Below are 18,788 nucleotides of genomic sequence, written 5' to 3'. Positions count from 1 at the left end.
ATGCATACACATTTATTTTTTACGTTCCCATTTTTCATCTGTGTTAAAAGTAACACATCCGTTGGTGTAAAACGCTTTTCCACGTGTGCTAATAAAAAAAACCAAAACAAAAAACAAAAAAAACAAACAAACAACAACAACAACAAACAAACAAACAAAAAAAACTACCAAAACACAAAAACACTGGGTGAAATGTCCCAAACTACTCTTGCTTGATGTGTTGAAAATAACACAACTTGCTTTCAGTGTGTATGATTATGTTATAGACTTACATCCATCAGAGCAGCATTAATGTAGTTGCTGCTTTCTCCGTCTATTGTAATGAGGAAGGGTAGGCATCTATCAGGAGGAAGGCCATCCATAAAGCGGTTCTTGTCTTGGTTTCTAGGCAACAATGCAATGCTGCAGTCTTCAGGTTGTGGCTGCGGGGTCACCGAGTTTAATGTCTGAACATAGAGAGGGGCGTATAATAGTTTAATACGCAAGAAAAGAGACATTCACTTCCTTAAACATGCTAAAGCATGCGTATTGAGATTCTAAGGCGGGTCCTGAAAAGATTAACAGAGATCCTAAAATCATGCTTGAGAATTCAGTGTTGCTGATGTGCTGGGTTCACAGACACAGATTAGCCTCTACTGTAAATGTAAAGATTAAGAGTCTTCTTGACTGTTTGTAGGTTGGAGGAAGAGGATAAGATGGAGTTTAGGTTTGAGGTTTTGAGAAAGTCCAGCACTGGATTAAGAAGCTTATCCTTCCACCAAAATGTGGCCAAATGTAAATACAGTTCCCCCAGGAGCTTGAAGCCCCCGTGGGAAAAACGCTACGTACAGAACCTACTGAACAGCACAGAGGTGACTCTTGGTTCAACTCATAATTGTGTTGTGATGTGAAACTAAATTCATTGTAGCCACAGCTGCTGCTCTGTTACAGGAAGCTTTTATTGGCATGTTTCAAAACCACTTGATGCCAATTGTCTGATACACACAAGCCAGGTATGTGTCACCTTAAGGGCTGAAGATTAAAGTTAAATGGGTTTTTACCTGAAACTCATCCTTTATATGTGATGAGTTGGTCTGGGAGTCGATGCGAATCAGCTCATAAAAAGCAGCTTTGAACTCACACACTGGTATGGCTGTTTCTCCGCACAGACAAGCCTCTAATATGGCATCGTGGATGAATATGTACTGCTCCTGAAGACATAGAATTCAAAACATATTATCACATCCACACGAGCATTTCACCCTTGGATAATTGGTAAACAATAAAGCTCACAATCTGTCACATGGAAACCACAAACAGCAGTGATACCAAAATGAAAGTGAGCACGCAGACAGTGTGGGTGAGTGATGGCTGATGGCTATGAATGATAAGGATGATGATGATGAATGTGAAGGTTTGAGTAACTGGGAGTTAGTCTGTCCAGGAAACTGCATTTTTAGGCCCTAAAAAAACATGACAGCAGCTTCAATTGAGAGAGGAGACAGAGAGAAAACTATAATGTGAATGTGCTTTGTCATCTGATCAATGGCATCATCTGAGTCTGAACTGTTGCAATGCTGCAATATTTCAAAATAATAATTACTACAGTATGTGAAAATGATAGCAATTGGCAAAAAACTCAGTAAAAGAATTTAAGGAGCTTGTGCCTTAATGTCTCCATAAAACAACTAAAGATATACAGCTGGCAATTCCTGAAAAAATGGAGGAGCAGAAGATGACAATTCTGCACGTTTAGTTCCTGCATAAATGAATTGATGCACAGTTTATTCTAAAAATCACAGAGAGCAGACTTAATCATATATCTCACTTAATAATATCTCCTTGGACTCTTCAGTAAGTGTTTACTGGGAACTATTGCAGCTCCACTAAAACATCAAGGAGGAAGACGCTTTGCAAATTTTCATCCTACCACTGGGTGGTACCAAAGCGGGATATTTTCAGATCTCTCTCTCTCTCAAAAAAAAAAGAAAAAAGAAAAAAGAATGTGGTTTGATGTATGAGGATGAACTTTTTCTTACCAAGTGTGATTTATAGTACATTAAATCACGTGTTTGCTGTGCTTCTGTGGTGGGATGACATGTTTATGAGGAGGTGGCAGATAAATGGCTCAATGCAGTCACTTCAGTCGGCACCATACTAATGGCCGAGGGTTTATTTTAAGACATGGATGCAGATGGAGGATGGGTAATGCAGTCACCTCAGTCTGTACCATGTTGATCCTCCTGGAGCGAAGAGCCTTCACACAGTTGTAGATGTCAACCACTCCTTCTCTCTCCGCCATGTCCAACATGATGTCAATGACTATGAAACAGCCTGTGCGTCCTGCTCCGGCACTGCAGACACAGAGAATATGGATGACTATGCGTGTGTGTACATTTCTGATGTGAAGGTACTGCTAATTTTAGGTGGGACAGTGCATATAGGTCTGCAGGTACAGTGTTACATGCCTGCAGTGGACCACAATTGGCCCAGCGGAAGGCGGGTTGGAGATTTTAACTCTGCGGATGAAGGAAAGAAGTCCTGTGGCGTGATATGGAACTCCATGATCAGGCCAGCCTGTGAAGTGGAACTGCTTGACCTCCCGCACCTCGTTGAAACCACGCTGGATAAAGACAGAGAACATCTTTAGGTGGAATGTCATGAACCCATTCATAAACTTTACAGACTTTTTACTTATTGAATAATAAACAGCATTTTGCAATTTATTGGCATTAAACACACACACAGACAAAAATCACTCACCCTCTCCAGGGTAAATGTGCGGACCACATACTCAGCAAGAGGCTCAACCTCCACGAAAGTCACCTTGAAGTCTCCGTACACTTCAGCATCATCTGGCCAATACTTATAGCACTTCACCTGTTAAGGATCAAATTAAATAAAATTCCTTGCACTGATGCATTTGCACATTTGACATTAACATTATAAAACAATGCCTTGCTTGAAAAATATCTTGCTGAAAAAGGCTACAGCTATTTCAGAGTGTTACATAAATCTTCTATTTACTTATTTATTTATTTTCAAATCTGGTTATCCATCTAGTACAAAATGTCAGAGGGTAAGAGAATGAAACAATCAGTGTGGGGAAAGTGTCTTGCCTACTCGAAAACAACAACTTACCCTTCCAACCTCCACCAGATTGGTTACCATGACGATGCAGGCCGACTGCTCCTGCCACACCATCCTCCAAAAGTCATACACTGTCTCATGAACGGGACCTTCAAAAAGACACACAACAGCATATACTCAGTGCTTTGCCTAATTCCTTTGTGTTAGGGAAAAAGTGCTATTATTTCAACGCCCCACATAATAACTATGCAGAAGTTTCTTCTAGTTTCTTCTATGTGTGCTGTACCTTGAGTTGCAATGTAGTGGCTTGGTCTCTGGTAGCCCTGGAACACAACACGAAGACACAACAACTCAATACACATGAAGCGTTTGTATCATGTTAAAAACATTGGAAACATCTGCATTCATATTCTACTCTTGCTCATATGAAAGCAGCATGTCCAAGATGTTTACAACTGCAATAAGGGAGTTATTTACACAGTCAATTAAATAAAATCATGTTTTTTTTCTGTTTATATTTTCAGCTACACTGCATTTGGTTTTATTCATTACAGACTTAGCTCATGGTGATGCGATTGGAGATAAACTTGTTTAACACTACTGCTTAACAAACCTAAGCTGTAAAGTTTTTCATATTAGATAAGAAAGTCTGAGCATACAAATACCCTGCATGAATACCTTTGGTCTTTGTAACAATTGTTAACCACTATATTGGATTTCCTGGTGGCAATAAGACCAAAATAAAGACTATGTATGAGCAAATGTACAGTTGCCAGTGACATGCAAGGAAGACTGGTGGGATGGTAAGATGGTGTGAAATATCTCATGCAGAGGCCCCAGCAACTGAAGAAGTACATACATCATAACCTGATGCATGTAAGGACAAGTGTGGGAATGGATGTATAAATGAAACGGTGTAAAAGTTGAGGGGCGTGAATGAAAGAATCCACAGTGATACTTACATCCCTGTACAGCCAAATCTATAGCCCAAACCACAGGCAGAAAGAACGAGTGGAAGAAGGAAGGAAAGAAAGAAAGAAAGCACAACAATGTCAGTGAGTGTCAATCAGAAAAAGAAAAGTTGCATTGACATAATGGGAGTTGCAGAAAGAAACATGCAAAAAAAAAACAAAAAACAAACATGATTTAAAGTATAGAGTTGGACTGAAAAGAAAGGACACTTCCTAAATTCCCATTTAACTTAAAATTACAGTCATATTGTAAGAAATCTTCCAGCTTTCTTTACCAAGGGTCACGAGAATGTATGCTCAGCGCAGCCCAGCCATTAAAGTACCTTAGTAACCATTGATATTTGCTTCATACACCGGGAAGTGTCCACTCTAATCATTCAATTTTTAGCTTAGAATGAGCAGTGACATGCATGTAATAGCTGTAATGTCATTTAATGATGATACAGAAAAAACAGCTAAAAGCATATTAGCATTACAAAAAGCACAATGTGAAAGATTAACAGAGTGGAGATGGTAAAAGTGAATAATGGAAAAATGTGTATTTATAAAGAGAGATCAGTCAGCACAGACACGATTCACACAAGAGAGGAATGGATTGTGTGCTGCTGAAATGGATGACTGGAAGGACGGTGCAGATGAGAGATGCACTGAAGGCTGGAGTAAATGCAGCAACTTGAGGGATATATACGAATTTGCTGTGGATTCGAAGAATTTTACACCATTCTCATGTCTGCATCTTAAATATGAGGCTACATCTTGCAGCGACCAAGCTCAGCTTTACATAAAGTGTGGAAAAAGGAAGAAATGATTCCTTGGACTTTGGCCAAAGATAAGAAAAGCCCTTAAGAAGCCTACTTTAAACATGTTTTTTTTTTTTTTTTGTTACTCTGTATTGCAGAAGGGCCCTCATTATTTTGTGGATTAGACAAACAAGCTACAACGTGTTAATCAGCGAGCCTTAGAGGTGCTTTGCTAATGGTGATGGAGTCAGACTTTCTGTTTCCTCTGCAGCTAGCTGTAATTTGTCCCATCACAAAATAGAAATAACGCCACATCTTTGCATAGCTCCTGATGATGTATGGCTGTCACTTGCATTTCTTTAAAACGGATGAAAAAATGGACAGACTTGGGAGAAAGGACTGACACCTGGGGATGACGTGTACGATGGCATGATAGATGACTAGTAGACGCAATAAAGGTATAGAGGCCTGACATACGAGCGAGGGAGTGTGGTTTCGTTGGTTTCGTTGGGAGCCAATAGTAGCATTCGATGCGTTTCCACTTACATCGATGTAGTTGGCGTTGATGTAGTCAGAGGAGGGGTCGTCTTCTATTGGCTGAAGAATAACCCTTGAATGGTCATCTAAAGAAAGGCACAGGGGGAGAGTGTAGGAGGGAGGAAGGGCAAGAGAAAAACCCAATAAGAGACATTTGCATAGAGAGAAAGGAAAACAGAAAGAAGATTTGTTAGAGAAAATTATTCAACAATATGGTCTCGGTCCAACATTTTCAGGCAGTAGAGAAGCATCATGAAGACTACAGTATCAAATGAGCTAAGATCATTGAAGTGATGCCCAAATTTGACGCTGCTCTTCTCGTACACTGGGGAAAACTTCAGATCTTTGGAGCAGGGACTAAAGCCTCTTCCACGTATAGGCTGGAAACTAAAGTTGACTGTGATTTTGCAGTTATTCCCAAATGACTGTGGATCAGCCACACAAAGTCTCACAGACTCCATATCAGTAGACATTTCAAAAAAGCATCTTAAAATCCATCTTTTTATTAGTAATACTAATAATAATACATATGCTTCTGCTTGGTTCTGCTGTTTCTTCTGGTCTCTTTTATCTTTTTTCATTTGTCATTCTTCATGGGGAACAAATTTGTCGCAGACGCTTTGAAAAGTGAAACATAAATAAAGTCTCTTGCTCACATGCTATGATGTTTCCATAGCGGTTCTTGGTGCGGTTCTGCTCCTTCTTGGCGACATCCCAGGAGGCCGACTGGCCCTCAAAGAAGCTCTGTATCACCAACAACACACGGGAAAATCAGAAAGAAAATTACACAATCATGCATCATTAGACTAACACTCCTACATAATAATTCTGGGGGAAAGAAGGGCTTGAATTGTGGTTTTGCTCTGGTGTTTCTTGTTGGTACATGAGTGGTAAGATGATGTTCGCTGGATAATAAAAAAAAGGAGGGCATTAAAAAGGTTTTTAGCACTTTTGAGTGTTTAGTCAATAAAGCAGAAAATACCTTGAAATGAAGAGGTGGAATGTTTAGCCAAGCATCACAGATGAACACAACCACTTGTGTTAAGTGTATAAAACACATTGCAAAGCTGAGTGCTAATGCTAATGTTTTCTGTTGTTAGCTACCCTGATACAGGAGCAAAAAGCACAGGTGATACAGGTACTGATCATAATAATCTTACTTCATACTCCTCCTTGAAGCCGTAGCTGTCAGATGTTTTCATGAGGTTGATGTGCTGCAGGAGGTCGGCCACTCGGATGGCGGGGTGGAGCTGCCCTGTCTGATAGGGAGATTCAGTTCCTTCACAGTGATAGCGAGGAACATCCAGAAGTCTGCTGTTCTCTGCCGCAGAACCACTGTGGTTCTCATCTAGAAGAGGGGCGGGAGTTTTGTCAGTTAATCTGCTAATTTTCTTTGACTTGTTTGCTCATTTACCACAATTATTATTATTATTTGTCTTCGCAAAAAAAATGATACGAGGACTAAGTTAAGATTAGCTCGATAAAATAATAATAATTGCATTTTTTCTTGAATATATATCAGGATGTATGCAGAATTATTTTTTGCCTTTCCAAACTGTGCCTCTGATTTAAATATCCTAAGAAAATATTTCATTCTACCTGAAACCAGAAAAACCATTCTTCTGTTTGTTCATTCGTTGGGTTTATACTCACCTGTGATTGGAACTACATGTCAAAGCAGCAGAAAAAGAAAAAAGTGAAAAGTTTTGGTCAGACTGCAGCGCAAAAGGACTGGTTAGTCAGACTGTGAACTAGGGCAAAGTTTTACATTGAGCCCAAAGGTTTAAACTCAATGGGTGGTTTTAAAAAGGTTCACCAAACAAATGAGGATGACAGAAAACAAAACAAAACACTCCCACGACAACAGCAACGACGACAACAATAACAAAAAACTGCGTCTCGTTAAACTACAGGACCCATTAACTTAGAATGAGCCCTTAAGTTACTGTTTGTGAATTTCCCCATCTGAGGGACTAATAAAAGGATTATTTTACTGGTGTAATCTGCTGCTTTTCTCAATAAAATTAATAGTTGCAGTCACTGCTGATACAAATATCAATTACACTTTAAAATGTGTGCATCCACCAAACCCATTTTAATGGTTCAAATAGTTTGATATAATTTAACATTTAGAGAAATAAGCCCACACTAACAACAAAATGGCAAATTTAGAGTAGAAAATTGGATGTGAAGTGACAATGAGAGAGAATGAAATTGATTTAAAACCACAGGTATTAAATTAACTGTTGCATAGTGCAGAAAGGAACAAGTTTAATGATGAGAATTAGAGTTAAATTTACTTTGAATTTCAAAAATTGATTACATGTACAAATAACTGAAGGTTCAATTTGTTGTAGTTGAACATTTCTGTGCTGCGGCAAGTAATGTGAGACGGCAGATTTAATGTACAGACTGACAGGTTGCATAATGGAGCAGCTTAGTGTTTCAGCGCAACCGGCTGATTTCATTTTCACCAGTTTATTAAGTGACACTGTTTATTTCATCTAATCGATTCTTTTCTCTCCTCTGAACAAGTTCGCTCATTAATGAAGGTTAAAGATTTGTTAAGTCCTCGTCAGGCCAATTAACAGTAAACCTGACCTGACACTGCCTTTTAATTTGTTACTTTTGCTGCACTCTGTGACGTGATTGGTTGGGACAGATTGTAACTGCAGCCTTCACTCCAAATTAGAGGCTATGAAACAGTTTGTTACCACAGTTTGGTTACGGTGTGGATTGTAGAAGCCTTAAGGACACGTTCGAACTCCACTTCATGCTACAGTGCCAACACTAGACTAAAGATAAGCACATTGCAGTGTGGCACTCGAGCTGGAGAAACATCCAAACTTGGCAAAAATGACAGCTTTCATGATTCAGACACTCAGACTGGGGCATCAGCTACAAAACAAGCCCAGGGAATAACACAGATGGTCGATACTTCTGGATCCAGAGCACAGACAAAACTTCTGCCAAAGACATGGAGCTGTAGGCGCTAAGTTGTTCACTGTCACTTGATGTCACAGATTTTATCGGCGCTCTTTTTCATGTGGCAATGTGACAAATTGTCTTCCTCGAGTTTCTCTCATTTTTGGGACAGGAGATGGCGTGCCTTGAAACAACTCAAAACTCTGGAAATAATCAGCTCTCTAAGGGAGGATGACAGTAATTACTGTGAATATCAATAACGCTCAGTAGGAAACAGAATCCATGACTGGGACTGGGAATGATTAAACCTAGGGAAAACACAGCGTGACAGATGAAGTGCTTGGTTGTTTGAGTTGTTAGTACCAGGCATGTTTTACACAGAAAGTTGGCAGCGGGCGACAAACAAAGATAAAGGATGATAGTTATCCTTACTTATTCTAATCCATTACATACACAATTGCTTTTTAAACAAACCTTAAATTACATGTTATATTTTCTGTGTATTTCTTTTTAATATTGTTCACTTCCAAGTGACTGATATTAGAGCTAATGGTTCCACGTCTGAGGGAATACTGAAAATAATTTAAACATTTGTGATTGTAGGTCAGGTGGAACTGCCTGGTACAGAAACATCAAACACACCAAGGAGGCTTTGGCCGTGTGGGACCGATGTGGTGACGCACAGGAACATACAGGACAGGGCTATAAGTACGGGGGCATCGTGATGATGATGGGTGATGACTACAGCGCGTTTGTTGGTGACAGATATGCTATAGCCATCCATGCTAGGGGTCTCACCTAACACAGCAGTAGGAACCAGAGGATCGTTGGGCACTGCAGGAGGAAAAATGGTCAGGAAATACTCAGAACAAACGGAGCAGCGTGTGACCGCAAATCAGGACTTACAAAGGAGAGAAAAAGTTACATTTGACAGATCATCCAACTTGGCAAAACTAGTCCATAGATCAGATTTTATTTTTTTTTTTTTTGTTTAATGGAAAATAATTGAAAATCACATATAACCCTAACCCTTCCACCACTTTTTGTTTCTGATCTTCAAACTTAAAACTCATCAGGCTATTCCTGGAGCTGGGATTATTAGATTAATTCAGAAAATCAACGCAACATTAATCAGCAGCTGTTCTGATGATCCACTGTCTTGATAAATTATCCACTGTTCAAGTCATTTTTCAAGCAAAAAGACCAAACATAGATACAGCTTCTTCAGGGCAAGTATCTGTTGCCTTTCTCGGTTTTATATCATCTAAGGCCTGCAGAAATAGCTCCTGTATGAAACACTTCCCAGCTATAGCCAGAAGTCCCCGAGCCAATTCTGTGTGAGCAGCTGTTACATCAATATGGCGATCCTAAAACGCTTTGCACAGAGAGAATCTGGGACTGAGATCTCTCCAGAACAGGTCTTGTATGGAGCTACCATGCAAATGTCCCATAGGTGTACCTGAAAGAGTTAAAAACCACGACATTAGTTATCTTTCTTAAGAACCTACATCTGTTGTTGTAGTTGTGCGAGTCCATAAACGTCACAGCCATCGGGTCTTCTCCATGCAGAGTGCTCTGGTCAGCATAGCTGCGGTCCATGGCGTTCACCATGTGCGTCATTTCCTGCCGTGTTGTTCCAATGGCATCTTTACGCTTTTTGGCCAGTTTCCTGTCAGAGGCAGAGTCGTGGCCACAGTCAGACATCTTAGACACACAGAGACAGACATCAGCTCGGCTGCAGACCCCAGCCCCACTCTGCACTTGGTCCATTAAAATCTCCAAATTTAGTCTGACGTTTTATCTTAGGTTCTCTTCTTTAGTTGGATAAGAGCAGCTTGGCTGGGGGCTGCAGGCCTCTGAAGAAAGATAGAAGAAAGAAACAGGAGAAGAGAAAGAGAGGAAGGAAAGTGAAAAGAACAAGCAAGGAAGGTAAAGGATGGGGTTGTTTGTAAATGGCAGCATTAAACAGGTGTGGCTCTGGGAACAAAGGGAAAATACTGCAGCATCTAAGTCAGACCAGGGAAATGACCTATGACCTAGACACAAGAAGCAAAGGGCCGACCTGCCATCAAACATGGTACCATAGATAATCTGTCAGATGAAAGTCACCAAGTTTAATTACACACTGAACTTTTGATTGGGAAAAGATCATCGACAAACTATGAAATATTTGGTTTTCATCTGACAGCAAAGACAGGGAAAAACCCATTTAAACAAAAGCAGGGAAATTATGTGCATTTTATAGGCGCCCAGGGGAAACCATTTATAAACCCAAGAATCATCATCGGTAATTTCAGTAAAGAGACACCACATTATCGTTTTCAGGTTTAACTCTCAGTGTGCATAATAATAAAATCCCAGGAAAAGCAACTGTAGAGGACTTCATATTTCGAGCATGACAGAGCATGCAGGAATGTTATATACCCAGAGCCATAGATATACATCAGTAAAGACAACATCTCTACCAGAGGACAAACAGTCATGGTCTTTCATGCTCAAATTTGAGTCCAGAGATAAATTTAAGAAATCTTCTCTGAAACTGGGACACAGTATGACTGCAGCTAATGGAAGCAGAAGATTGATGAAAACATTTTTAATTGTTGCCAAACTGATATAATGTACAGCTCTGACTTCTTCCCAGACAGAATGCATGCTGTTTTTCAGTGTTTTACCTCTTGAACCCAAAATACACCAACTCCACTTCGAAAACCGCATACACACATGAGATACACACACTGATACACTCAGTAGGAACACAAACATAAGTGGTGGCCAAGTGTAGCTCTTTGTGTGTGTGTGCTTGTATGTATTATTGGTTGTCAAACAGAAAACGTGGACAGGAGAAGTTTACATTATAAGCCACCATAGGCACTCTATGGTGGATGCTGTGCAGAAGGGAGACAAAGAAGCAGAGATGAATGTGACCAGAGCTACAGTGGATTTCACTGTGAACTGTTAATGTATTGTTAAGGTTTGAATTGTAACTTAAAGTATGGATTGACTTCAGGCTCATTTTCTAAAGGTGTGACAGTCCTCAAGTCCATGGTTCTGTTCAGACCGGTCTGCACTCTCAGGGTTGTTATTCATCTTAAACTAATTCAACTAGATGAGCTTTATTACTTTTATTATTCGGTGTAATCATTAGATTAAATCACGTGAAAAACGTGGTTGGAACGTGTTAAATTAGGTCAAATGAGTATAACATTTATTTAATACACAGATTATACTCCTTTTAAATGGAATGAATGTACACTTGTGTCCACAGGTGTGATATTGCCTTTGCATTCAATTGAAAATGAGCTTCTCAGTCCCATTGTATAGTACACATCAATGGTACAAATTTGAAGAACTGACATTAAATGTTAATGGATCAATAATGATAGGCTGCAGCAATTTTACTTTACTGGTAGTATTTCTGTACATGTATACTATTTTAAGCTGATAATAAATCATAAAATTATTTTATTGCTTTGCCTCTGTCCAATTGAAATTGCAGTGACTACCCCTGACCTCTTTTAAAGGCAGTGCAAGTTTAGGGATCTACTTTGGTCACAGCTGGAAGGAGACGAGAGGAGGCAGAGCTGAGAAGGAAGCACCCAGAACCAAAGAAAAACCATTGTGAGAATGACCGACAAACACCAGAGGCTGCGTTTCCCAGAGAGGAAATTGGCAGGTTCAGCTCCACCGACACAGGAGACACACCGAGCATGTTTAGCAGAGTTGCCATGATACCTGTGACTTGATGGGCAAATGGATGGACACATGACTACATGCACACAAAGAGCTACAAGTCACAAGTGCAGCATTCTTTTTTCAAATAACACGCTGAGGCCTGTGTCGTCCCACTTTGGCCCGCTTTGTTCTGGTTTACGGCCAACTTTGGCCTTCCTGAGCCTGCTTCAGAGCAACTTTGGAGCATGTAGAGGACACCGGAGCTGAGGTCAATTCACTGTCAGTTCAGTCCCTTTATTAGGAGCTCACACTGATTTGAAAAAGGATTCAGCAATAGATTATTTACTTTCTGGACAACAAACCATCAAAGTTTTTTTTTGGATAAAAAAAGAAAACAAATTTTAACACTGAGAATTTTAAATGAATAAATGTGTTGGAAATAAGGAAATCTTGAACTGACTGATATGAAAGTGAATTGACCCCCACCCTGGCGAGGCATCAATGAGTATGGCTTTGGCTGGTTGGTCAGAGCTGAAAAATGTGTTTTGTCTTGAAAAAAGTATACTGCATCTTTAAAAATAACAACAACTAGCCACTAATAATTCGCCCAATAAGATAACAGCAGCTGGGTGAGCTGATTGTTGATTGGTTGTTTACTTACAGGTAATAAGAGTATGAATAGTAGGTCCTCCTGGGGGTTGTGAGCCAATCAGAAAGCAAAGAATGAGACACAAGGGTCATGAATATGCAAATTAGGACAATACTGTCCTGTCCCAACCAGCAACAACAGAAACATAAGAAAAACACCCTTTGATTGCTACTTGGGGCCATGCAAGGGGTCGATAATACTATGGGGCCCGTTACTTTAGGAAACTAATGCTAAATAAATACTACAAAACAAGCTATGAGAATTTAAATAACAACACAGTCCCAGAATTAACCTGTCCACATGCAGTCTGTCCCTCCCTTAATTCTGGAAATGCTGTGTTTAAATTATTCATGCAATATTTCTACCATCCGTTTGTTGCAACTGGATAACCCTAATTAATAACTGAGCCCTAATCATTTTTACTGACACCTAACAGAACTGCAATAAAGCCATCTGATCTGCAACACCACGCAGCTCGCTTCCTTTAAAGCAAGCATGATGTCATAGCGATGCCATCATGTCCCACTATTTTAAAGATGCAGTATTGTTCAGGTTGTAAAGGTTCGATGACAATGAAGATTGATCTCCCCAGAAACCTTGATGGAAGAGAAAGCTACCAAGTAACATAACTTCATGCTCATGAGGGTGAAATAAAATTACAAATGTTTTTATATTACTAAAAAACAAAAAACAAAAACAAAACCCAAATGGGTGAAGGGTCGTTCTGGAAACATCAGTTAGGATTGATCAATGTTTGGTGCTGCACAGTCTCAAAAGTTTTCACAAATTGCATGTGCAAACAGAATCATTTCCTCATTTCGATAAATAATATTACTTTTAGTTGCTTGTGCTGGTAATAAACAGTTGCCAGGAATCAACCTAAGTGTAATGTGTTACACACATCCCGTGGCAGCATGTTGAACATTTGGCAATCCAGTGCTAACGTTTATAAGAAGTTGCCTCAGGTCCAGCTGCACGAATGCGGCTTGATCAAGTGATGGTTTGGTTGCAGAACAACAACAGACACTGAATTCAATTCCTCAGAGCTTTGTGTGAAATTGCATAGTCCTGCACAGCTGTTACCCCCTGAAAATGCATTATCTTTCAATTTGGACCAATTTTCTATTATTGAAAGGCCTAAAATTCTCAAAGGAAAAGATAATGTTCAGTAAAACACGTTAGAGCAATCAGGCCACTGGTTATCATTTAAACAATTACACTTTGACACCAAAGCGGCAGCACTGAAGTCAGATCAGAAGAATTCATTACCAGAATTAAATAAAAAATATGCAGGTCAGGGGCTGCAGGAGCAAAGATCCTCTGAGATGAAAGTTCATTACTGACTGTAATTTAACATCTGTAATTGTTTTTGATTTACCGACTGAGATTATGATTGGTTGTAACTGAGAGAATGTTTTCCTAGTTGTTTTTTAAAGCCTCTGGCAAGATGCAATAACTCCGTGTTCAGAGAAAACCCTATATGGTACTTCCTGAAAGAGACATCTTCCTAAATTGACCATGACTCGTTTAAAATTCCTTGTAACGTGTCAAAGTTACATGGTTGTCCATGAGCTTATCAATCTCTTAAAGTGAGTACCTTTTAAATTGTGATATAAAACACGAGAAGTGAATGTATCTGCTAAATTAAATTCCTAATTATTCTCTTTTTAATGAGGCACTTAGGTTTCCAGAAGATCAGATTCAAACTGAAAGGTCATGACTAGAGTGTCATGTGTGGTAATTGGTAATTATTACACACAAGCACGTACCTGTACATGAGCTAAAAATGTGCATGTACACACACACGTACACCATGAAAGTTGCAAGGGCATGTTAATTTAACCTCATATCACCTCAGACTTATTCAGGTAGACACTAATCAATAAAGAGAGAAAGCAGAAGCTGTCTAGCGTTGGCAGAGGTGGTTGAGCTTGAAGCTTCAAGCAACTAATAAGCCAATGTGATCTCCCTCCCATATGTATGATAATGTTTGTGTTAGAGAGGACCAGATATATCCGTGTACGTCAGAGAACAAGGCCAGCCAAGTAATTCTGTGGCAGTTCATGAATAATACTCCTTTCATCTTATAAATGTTTCTTTGTAAGAACATAAAATAGATTTTAATGACTGCTTCAAAGACAAACAATAGTAATACCAATTTACTGTAGAAGCAGGATAATATCCCTCATCTTCAACTGTAAAATAGTTCCCAAAGTAAATAACTCCACAAGGTGCAGAGATAATTTATGCGAATAAGACTAGCATGTCTTTAAAGGTGAGTTATTTTCACACTGTTGTTTGAGAACAGCTTAATCTAAAACAGAGAGACCTGTTTGATTCAGCTGTGTCAGGTGTGGCTGCGTGGAACCACCACATGGTGGAGCCCTTCACCAAATCTACACTACAGAGGCCAAACCATGATGGTGAGCCGAGAGACACTCATTTTGAAATATACTTTCAGTCTCAATGGTCACTTCTTTTCTTTTCTCATCTCTTCTCTGCACAAACCAATTTAAATGTCTCTTTCAACAGATTATGTTCAAAACACTGCACTTGAATTCTTGGAAGTCTGAAGCTCAAGAAATAAAATGTTGGGGGAAAGTGTGTGTCCCAGCGGATTAAAGTAATTAATTATAGCTTTCTATTAGATATTTTTATGTCTTTGATGCGTTTATATAGCCCATTAATCTTAGGAAAGTTATTTGATCTTCAGCTTGAGGGCCTTTTCACTACATCTCTCTTCTATACTCACAGTGGAGTCAGCTGTGTGGTTGTTTTGTCTAAACTGATTCAACAGCTGTAGTGCACCAGAAAAAAAAAAAAAAAAAAAGGCCTCAGATCTTTCTTTACACTTAGTCACACCACATCGAGGCAGCATGGCTTCCAATTTTGGAAGATGTTTTCAGTTATTTAGTGCCTTAAAAATAGAGCAACCTTCAGGAAGTGCTCAAACAGGTTCGGAGGGGAGATCAACGTTAATGGTGGATGGATGGAAGGTGGCGTTACCACAGCAAATACTGGCCCAACACACAACAAGAGAATGGATTTAGGCGCACATTTGTGTCTGTGTGTTCTTGCATCTGCAAGAAGTGTACATGAAGTTTGCTCATGTAATGTTCACACTTTGTTGAATTTGTCATTAGCGGTGCTTTAGTGCTCATGATTAGGCCTCATCACTCACCTCTTCTTGACCAATAGGATGGCTACCAACACGAGCAGAATAAAGACAAGCACACCAGCACTGATCCCAGCGATCTTTACCACCCGATCTGTCTGTTTCGCAGGATCAGGAATGACTTCTGGCTCTTCTGTGGCACCTACAACAAAATGGAAAATCATATTAATTTAAAAAAAAAAACATTACTACTGCGGCTCTAACATAATTTTAGCTCATACTGACAGTTTTAAAGTAATTAGTGATTATTTTGGGGTGTTATTAACAAACAAAATAATATATCTGTATCCTGATTTGTAAAAGACTGTAGAGTCTACAAGCTCCAAAAACCATATGCACAGATATTTTTGAGGAACTGTACACTTCAGTAAATACTTCCCAAAGCAAAAAAATAAACAATTAAGCATGAGAAAAGTAAATCTTTTGGAGGTTCACACTTCCTTTGATCTCACACCTATGAGATATTGCTCAGTACGCTGTTACAGCTTTGCCAGCTCAGAACTCATTCTGTTTTTCCTGTGTCCACTGCTGTTAGAAATCTGCCAGCCAATTTCCTTCAAAGCTGCCAGCCATCTGGGAATACATGTGTATTCAATAACATTCATTTCCCACTAAATTTTCTTGTATCGACTGGCAAATTTTTTTTTTTCGCTGTCAATGATGAACAGGAGAAACTGAAAGACTGAAAATCAAAGATTTGCAGGTGAAATGATTTTCAAAAGAATTTTAATCTATAGCTATAGCTGAGTACTTCTTCTGTAATTTATTGATCAGACAAAGAGAAAGCTAAGAGCGACAATGTTTCTATTCTATTCTATCCAAACCTTCAGTTTCTTTTTAAACAAAGTCAAATAAACTTGAAACACATTCGCTCTCCACAATTTTGAAGTGCTGCTCTTGTGCTGTCTGAAAATCTTTAATACAAATACTGGAGAAACATTTTGGCAACTCTGAAGATGTCTGTGTAAAATGGAAGAAAGTGATGAGCATGATAAGGAGCAAATCGTTATGATCTAGTTTAATCATCTCTGTGCTAGAGATCAGGTAAATATCAGACTAAAGCAAAGCCAGACAACTGCCAACACAAATGCCATGGTAACTAGCTAATTTAGCTGATTGAAATATTTAGATTAACAGTGTATTCTTTGTTGATGATGATCTTAGAGCAAAGATAAAGATAAAAGTCAGTGACCATGCTTATCCCTCCGCCCATCTTGTGGATTGGGGTCAAGTGAATTACAAGCCCCCTGACAGGAGCTGGTTTCTGCTTCTCATTCATTTTGGTTTATCACTTGAGATCAAATGAACTGAACCAGTGAACTCTTCCCCCGCCCAGCTGCAGACACACTGAAGAATCACCTCAATATAAAATGAATAAAAAAAAATACTGACACTGACTACATATACATGAATATACTCAGTTGACTGTGTCTTTTCAGCAAATGTCACATTAACCTTGGCATCCTGCTCACATTGGGAAATGATTTTAAAATGAAATTTGACCGAAGAGTCTCCGAAACCCATATCACTGTATTTTATTTGGACTCAAACTCATTTCTCTTCCTGATGACTTCAGAGAATTGACTGAACTCCCTCATTTCGTCTGTTTGGGATATAATTCACTACTGATGTATCAGGCGGAGTGCACATTGGGAGGGAGTTTAAAGCCTGTTGATCACGGACAGAGTCAACAATCAGCAGAAAGACGAAACACAGAGAGAGAACGAAACACAGAGCATCTGTTTTGACTCCCCTAAGCTCGACTTAGTGATTTGATCTCATAACGCCAGGACAGTTCATACTGCGATGTAAGAACATTATCATGCATTATGATAATCCAAATAATCCAACACAAAGACATTTTGCACAAACTCAACATAATGCAATGCATCTATGAAACAATAATCCACTTCCAAAGCTAAATATCAACAAGATAAACATAATCTCCCTTTCTATTCCTATCTGACCCCAACATATTATTTTGTTATAAACTGTTTCTACAACTGAAGTTTTTGATTTGTCCCCATGCACCCCGTATCATTATGTAACAAGCCTACACACAAGTCCCATATATATATATATATACACACACAAAAACATACATCTTTCCTCACTGAGGAGATAAATCTATATAAAACACCCCCACTAGTCTCAAATCTAAGTTTTATCCCCGTGGCTGCATTTTATTTTGCTTTTGGTGACAGATTAAATTTGAACTTTAAGCAGCAAGTTACCACAGTAACTTGCTGTTTAATTCCATAACTGCCAATATAGCAATAAACCATTTTAAAAATTCACTGGCAGGAGGTAAAAATCAAGGCAAGACATCCAAAAATCCACCCCCACTAAAAACAAAACTTTATAGGGTTCTGAGTCCGACCTCATAATGTCGGCAGTCGCTCTTAATGTCTGTAAAAATTATCCAGGTCAGTACACAACACTCACAACTTATCCACACACACACACACACACACACACAAACCCTGAGGCAGCAATGACAATACACAATAGACCAGATGACCTAATAGGACCACCATCACTTAATCCTCCCTCACAGACGCATGGTTGAGCACACACACACACACACACACACACACACTGAAGGGACAGTCGTCTGACCTCTCCGTCCATTAGTGCGTCTTTCACCCCTCATTAAAAAAATCCCCAATCCTCTCTAAAATCTTTCGGCTTCACTCAAGACCTCCTCAGGCAGGGAAAGCTAGAGCGTCTTCCCAGCATGGCAGCATTTGGCTGAAGTAACCACCTGCTCTAGTAACTACGACCACCAGAAATTCAGAAAATATGATGACGCTGGAAACAGTAACTTCGCACATTCTCACTTCTTAAAGAGTGGAAACATGACACCCAACAGGGACGGTGGGGGGGTGAGCCCACACCTTTCATCTGTCCTGTGGGATCAGTTTGCTATGAGCCTCCCTGCATGGCTAACATGAACAGGGTCACACTGAAAACACACATCAACAGAAAGACCTCATTTGGGAGCACAATCTGAATTTAATTGTTTTTGCCTGGTGTTGTTTTCAACCGGC

At 39.4% G+C, this 18,788-nt stretch overlaps 1 protein-coding gene across 4 annotated transcripts in view; it reads right to left on the bottom strand.

The window, feature by feature from the left end:
- Nucleotides 1–18,788, bottom strand: part of ptprk (protein tyrosine phosphatase receptor type K) — a 96,237-nt gene that overhangs the window by 4,711 nt on the left and 72,738 nt on the right. The window contains exons 21-36 of one of the 4 annotated variants that reach the window (XM_029497154.1): nucleotides 17,982–17,984; nucleotides 15,745–15,880; nucleotides 9,751–9,911; nucleotides 9,041–9,076; nucleotides 6,971–6,982; nucleotides 6,478–6,665; nucleotides 5,974–6,061; nucleotides 5,327–5,403; nucleotides 4,032–4,049; nucleotides 3,356–3,392; nucleotides 3,121–3,218; nucleotides 2,743–2,859; nucleotides 2,448–2,602; nucleotides 2,198–2,333; nucleotides 1,041–1,190; nucleotides 273–446 (exon numbers count right to left, since the gene is read on the bottom strand). In XM_029497154.1, coding sequence (XP_029353014.1) covers nucleotides 273–446; nucleotides 1,041–1,190; nucleotides 2,198–2,333; nucleotides 2,448–2,602; nucleotides 2,743–2,859; nucleotides 3,121–3,218; nucleotides 3,356–3,392; nucleotides 4,032–4,049; nucleotides 5,327–5,403; nucleotides 5,974–6,061; nucleotides 6,478–6,665; nucleotides 6,971–6,982; nucleotides 9,041–9,076; nucleotides 9,751–9,911; nucleotides 15,745–15,880; nucleotides 17,982–17,984 — 1,586 coding nt within the window. Of the gene's footprint in view, nucleotides 1–272; nucleotides 447–1,040; nucleotides 1,191–2,197; nucleotides 2,334–2,447; nucleotides 2,603–2,742; nucleotides 2,860–3,120; nucleotides 3,219–3,355; nucleotides 3,393–4,031; nucleotides 4,050–5,326; nucleotides 5,404–5,973; nucleotides 6,074–6,477; nucleotides 6,666–6,970; nucleotides 6,983–9,040; nucleotides 9,077–9,750; nucleotides 9,912–12,575; nucleotides 12,606–15,744; nucleotides 15,881–17,981; nucleotides 17,985–18,788 lie in introns of all 4 variants that reach the window. The other 3 variants (XM_029497151.1, XM_029497152.1, XM_029497153.1) reach the window with 3 other exon arrangements.

The sequence above is a fragment of the Echeneis naucrates genome, chromosome 24, assembly GCF_900963305.1.
Source record: "Echeneis naucrates chromosome 24, fEcheNa1.1, whole genome shotgun sequence".
NCBI lineage: Eukaryota > Metazoa > Chordata > Actinopteri > Carangiformes > Echeneidae > Echeneis > Echeneis naucrates.
Note: the sequence above shows the minus strand (reverse complement) of the source record. Positions and strands in the feature narration are given on the sequence as shown.